The sequence below is a fragment of the Egretta garzetta genome, unplaced genomic scaffold (genome assembly GCF_000687185.1).
Source record: "Egretta garzetta isolate BGI_Z169 unplaced genomic scaffold, ASM68718v1 scaffold250, whole genome shotgun sequence".
Classification (NCBI taxonomy): Eukaryota; Metazoa; Chordata; class Aves; order Pelecaniformes; family Ardeidae; genus Egretta; species Egretta garzetta.
In genome coordinates, this window is record NW_009258294.1 from 152,902 (window position 1) to 158,901 (window position 6,000).

General features: G+C 39.5%; 1 protein-coding gene across 1 annotated transcript in view; it reads left to right on the forward strand.

The window, feature by feature from the left end:
• Window positions 1-6,000, forward strand: part of RIC1 (RIC1 homolog, RAB6A GEF complex partner 1) — a 52,958-nt gene that overhangs the window by 41,255 nt on the left and 5,703 nt on the right. The window contains 6 exon segments of the mRNA XM_009638181.2: window positions 1,392-1,508; window positions 2,431-3,159; window positions 3,486-3,644; window positions 3,755-3,888; window positions 4,433-4,719; window positions 5,527-5,721. Of these exon segments, the coding sequence (XP_009636476.2) occupies window positions 1,392-1,508; window positions 2,431-3,159; window positions 3,486-3,644; window positions 3,755-3,888; window positions 4,433-4,719; window positions 5,527-5,721 (1,621 nt within the window).

A 6,000-nucleotide genomic window follows, 5' to 3' on the forward strand; every position in this document is an offset into this window, starting at 1 on the left:
TACATCAGGAGATAGGTCAGCAGCCAGACAGTGACTAGGGTGTGAAGGTGAAGCCCTGTCTTAACTCCAGGAATGATTCAGGCCACTGAAAGCATGGTGCAAAAAGAACTTGGATTTTTGTTGTCTGTGGTGTAAACAAATTAAGCTTAACTATTTGAGTAGCTGCAGTACGAAGTGTATTTTCTCATCAGTGCATCTACCTTATGATAGTTTGGAAGTTGCATTGTCTGTGAGGCAGGCCCATGGACACGCAAAGGTGCGTATTTTTCTCCACCAAAGCCACAAGCAGATACAAAAGCAGTGGCACAGACGTAGAATCTGAAGGTTTGCACTTGCTTCCTTCAGTTCATTATAGTTTAGTGGCCCACAATGCTGAACATGTGTCCTGAGACTTTCATAACAACCTTAGACAAGGGCGTAAAAGACAATGTGTTTGTGGTTTTCTAGTCCATCTTGCTGTGAGACAGCATCCTTATTCCTGAACTACCTGACCTGTGGTGTTTTGTAATTTTGAGAAAAAGCTACTGAAACTTTCTAGAGCTCTAGTAATATTTTAAACTTAGCTTCAGACTGAACAAATATTACCCCTTTTCTTTCTAAGAGCCCATATCTTCAAACTTTGTCAATCCTCCTGATCAAAAGTACTAACGTTAGCACTGAATGTGACACTGCACTGTAGACAAAGCAGTGTGTCTGACTTAGCAGAGCATGTCAGCTTTTTCAGTGCTGTTACCTGCTTGTGACGTTAACCCCTGATCCTGCGAATTTATAATACAGGCCCTCTGCCCGTGTATTTTAAAACTAAACTTCATGCACAGCGTGATATCGGCTACAGTGACTTGGTTTAAAATTAACATGAAACAGTTCTGAAAAAAAATCTTTAGAAAAAATACTTTGCTTTCTTGATATACCTAACTAGAAAGATTTTTTCTCTAACTGCAGCTTCTGAAAGTTCAAGATGCAGTACAGGTGTGGCTAAACTCTGGCTTGTGTACAAGTGTTAGTCTTTGCAATCAGATACTGGCAATCATATAGTGGTGATAGTGATAAGAATACAGAGCTTTATTTTTCTTAAAACACTGGTGGCTTGCCTATGCCAAGAAGCATAGTTGGAAAAAGCCCATATCAAATAAACACATGGAATGAGTCTAGTGAACAAGAAACCTTCCAGTATTTGCTCTTTTGCACAAGAACTACATAAACGAATCTGTCTGTAGGTATTTAGTTCTACTTGATTATTCTGAGTTGTTCTGCTTTGAATTTGGTTGTTAGTCATTTCTGTGTGGCAGTGCAGTTAATTTACTCTTTTTTTTCTGGGTTGTATTGTGGTTATGGGTAAAATGATGCATCAAAAAGCTTAAACAATTTGCATAATACTCTTTTATCCTTAGGCTTGTGAGGCTGAAAGTATTATGCTAAACTTAGCAGGACAACTTATCATGTTGCAAAGGGATCGATCTGGACCCCAGATACGAGATAAGGATAATAACCCTAATCAAAGGAAGCATGTGAGTAAATACATGTGGAATATTGTATATGGCTTCAAAGATGTTGTGAAGTGACTGAAAGAATTGTGGAAGGGAGTGGTGCAGGCATAAAGAAAAGAGGTCTGTAATGCAAGGCAATGTAATGTAATGCAATGTAAGTGTCTACACTGACAGGCTGAATTGTTAGCTGGAAGTAAATCACTACTCCCGTGACGTTTTTTTTCCCCTAAGAACCTGTGCAACATTACTGTTTAATTGTGTGAATGTCTAACTAAATTATTTATGTGTGTTTGCTACTTGTATTGCACTGAAAGATAACTTTTAAGCATAAAGGTCCTGTGCAAAATTTGGTATGCACTAATGACAGAAAATCTCTAGTCTACCTAAAACTATTCTGTATGTTTATGGAACATTATCATTTTTTGCAGAGTATGTTTACAAGGTTCTAAAACCAATAATAATAGAAATCGGTGACTGAACTTCCAAATTTTTCTGTGCTGATGAAAAGCACTTTGGGAGAGTGAAATCTTTGAAAAGTTTAGATGAAGAGTTGTTTGCAGCTCACTCAGACACTAGCAAATCTGGTGTTTGCAGTAATTTTGTCAGTTCTAGGTTGGTCTCTTGCGCTAACTGAAGAAGCAGAGAGCAGGTTTTTATTTTCCTCCTATTCTCACCCCTCTGGCTTCCTGACTAAGTATAAGGAGGTTAAAAAAATAAAGAAATGTCTTTTGAGTAAATGTAAGTAATAGTGGTGTTTTCCCAGGTGCTGGGGTGCAGTTAAGGGATAAGCAGATTTATTTCTTCTTTATTAGAAGAATAACATGTTTGAAGAGAGTAGTTCTTACCTGAAAAAAGAGTTCTTGAGAAGAGGGTAAAGCAAAAAAAAAAAAAGGAATAATGAATTCTGATTTTTTTTTTTTTTTTTTTTTTTTTTTTTACACAGCTGCCTTTTTGTGCTCCAGTTGTCCTAGCCCAGTCTGTTGAAAACGTATGGACTACTTGCAGGATTAACAAACAGAAACGCCACTTATTGGAGGCTCTGTGGCTCAGCTGTGGTGGGGCAGGCATGAAAGTCTGGCTTCCCCTGTTTCCCAGAGATCATCGAAAACCGCATTCCTTTCTGTCAAGACGGATCATGCTGCCTTTCCACATCAACATATACCCATTGGCTGTTTTGTTTGAAGATGCCTTGGTTCTTGGTGCTGTTAATGACACTGTGCTCTATGACTGTTTATACACTCAGACCAGTGCTAGAGAACACTTAGAGGTTCTCTTTCCTTTCTCCATTGTTGAGAGAACCTCTCAGATCTACCTCCATCACATTTTACGCCAGCTCTTGGTTAGGAACCTCGGTGAACAAGCCTTGCTTTTGGCCCACTCCTGTGCCACATTACCATACTTTCCTCACGTACTAGAACTGATGCTTCATGAAGTGCTGGAAGAAGAAGCTACCTCGCGGGAACCCATTCCCGACCCTCTGCTTCCCACTGTGGCGAAGTTCATTACAGAGTTCCCCCTCTTCCTGCAGACAGTTGTTCATTGTGCTAGGAAGACAGAATATGCCCTGTGGAATTACCTTTTTGCTGCTGTTGGAAACCCAAAAGACTTATTTGAAGAGTGCTTAATGGCCCAGGACTTGGACACAGCTGCCTCTTACCTTATTATCCTACAGGTAATGGTACCTCATATATTGCAAGAGAGGTGATATTTACTAATCTTGGAGTATTTAAAAAATACTGTCATACCAAAGTTACGTATGTTAAACAAATGTTTGATTTAGCAATTTTCTGTTGAGATTATGTCCAGTTATAAAGGCGGGGGGGGGAAATATCATGCGATATAAGTAGTTTACTGTTATAAAAAGGAAAATAATAGCATGAAATTTGGTTCTTCTGATCTCTGGTATACTTGAACATGACATGATGTGGCTTGACTTAATAGGACTTTTGTTGCTTGATGGCAAAAGCAAATGACTTAATTATGCTTTGTTACTTGCAGAATATGGAAGTTCCAGCAGTTAGCAGACAACATGCTACTCTCCTATTTAATACTGCCTTAGAGCAGGGAAAGTGGGATCTTTGTCGTCATATGATCAGATTTCTTAAAGCCATTGGCTCTGGAGAAACAGAGACACCTCCAGCTACACCAACAACTCAGGTTTGTGATGAAATTAGTAAATACTATGCATCAAACCTTGTATGATTAATCTTGCTATGATATAGCATGTTTGCTCCTTTGACTGTACATTTGGATTTTCTTGGTTTTAGGAACCTAGTTCAAGTAGTGGCTTCGAGTTCTTCAGACATCGCAGCATTAGTTTATCCCAATCAGCAGAGAATCTCCATAGCAAATTTAACTTGACAAAAACACTGAGTATGCCCTCTGGCCCATCTGGAAAAAGGTAATTGGTGGTAATGTCCTCTCCTTTCTCACTTTGTTAGGTACCGTACTAACTCTCTTAGCAATTTAAGTTAGAACTACATTATATGATAGAGTTAGATTTGTCATAGTCTCCCTCCACATCCTTCTACATTTGTCTTTTCCTGACAAATTCAAATGCTTTTATTTAGTAATTTTCTATAGAGTACTATCTCAAGAGTTGTGATAGGAAGAGTCATAGACTAATACTTGACTTGTTCTCTAAACTTGTTTCTTGGAAGTCACTTTGCAGTGGTGTCTGCCTTTTGTCTCTCTTTTGTTTTTTTTTCTGCATTGCTAATAGTTTAATACTTAATGGACACTGCTGCTGTTATAACTTCCCTTATTTCACTTACCTGTTGAGGCAGTGGGATCTTTTAGAGAACATAAATAGACAGGGAATGGTGGAAACTGCTTTTTTTGGTATATAGAAAGCTCCCACTTCTACTCTGCTCACTTGATGTACTATGGTTGTGGCCAATAGCCCTTAAGACTCTTAATGTCACTGTTCTCTGGTCTGTCTATAGGTGGAGTAAAGACAGTGACTGTGCTGAGAACATGTACATTGACATGATGCTCTGGCGACATGCCCGGCGTCTGCTGGAAGAAATCAAGCTGAAAGACCTTGGCTGCTTTGCCGCACAGTTAGGCTTTGAGCTGATTGGCTGGCTGTGCAAGGAGCGAGCCAGAGCTGCCCGGGTGGAGGATTTTGTGTTTGCTTTGAAAAAGCTACACAAGGATTTCCTCTGGCCGTTTCCAGTCATACCGGCTTCGTCCATTAATTCACCTTTCAAGAATGGAAAGTACAAGACAGGTGCTGTAACCTCTGAGTTGATTTGGAGTAGGTTTCTCTCCTGCAGTCCTACACCCGTCAGTCTGAGTCTGTCCTTCCTCAGTTCAGCCAAGCAAAGAACAGGCTGAGGCTTGCCACCTGCACAGCTTTCCAACACATGGTGTGGTTTTTTTGAAGGGACTCTTTAGCACAGACGACATCTCTTGTGTGGTCTGATTATGCCACTGTTTCTGTTGAGGTTCCTTGCTTCCTCAGGTGCATGGACCTGGGTATCACTTGTGCAGATGTTGAGTTGAATGTAGATATCGCTCTTTGATGTAAATTCTGCTACAGAAAATCATTAAAATCAACATTCTTATACAGTCTTTAGATGAGGTTTTGATTAACTTAGTTAAACATCAGAGTAATGCTCCTAATATTTGACATGTTAAAGAGTAAGAATTTTGAGGACTTGCTGTAAAAACCCCCTTTGTATTATCAGTCTCTCAGTTCAGTAGTTTATCTTCTTTGCGCAAACTTGATACTAGCTGCCAAGTCTTCCTCGATCTGGTAGTAGCAGCACCATTTCGTTCTATTGATGCTAATGCTTTATCAGCTGATACTTGTGTTATGTCACTGCTGACATAAAAAGGTGATCAGAAATTCTTGAAATACATAAATTCACTGCATTCCCTTGCTTTTGGTGATCCCTCAGCAAACTAATTGAATATTGACTTAGATACAAGTTTTAGCTTCCTGAAATGCATGGAGAGAACTTTCCAAATTTCTTTGTTGATGGATACATGACTTTTCTTTGGTGGTTTTGTTGTGTTTTGGTTTTTTTTTTAGCCATGGGGGAGCAATTGCTAAAATCTCAGTCTGCAGACACTTTTGTAAACATGGAAATGGACACAGGGGTTTCAAACACACCTCGGAGTCGCAGCTGGCTTGGCGCTATCAGCTCCTCTCAGAGAGAGATTGACACGGTTTCATCCCATGGACCACACATGCAAGATGCATTCCTCTCTCCTTTGCTAAGTAAAGGTGAGTCACTCTTCATTCTGTGTGCTTATTGGAAAAACAGCACCTGGAAGCACGCACTTCTGTTTTGATATTTGCATGACACTGCTGTATTGTGGCTTCTCAACTGCTGATAAACATAATTCAGACCAAAAAAAAGGACTTGTTGAGAAGTGAGCTGATTTTTTTACAACAGAAGGATAATGCACATGTCATACATCTTCAGGTACTTGAAATAGAATATGAAATTGGTATTTGCTGAAGTTCCTGTCTGTGGTGGTAATTTGAAATTCAGTATTTTTA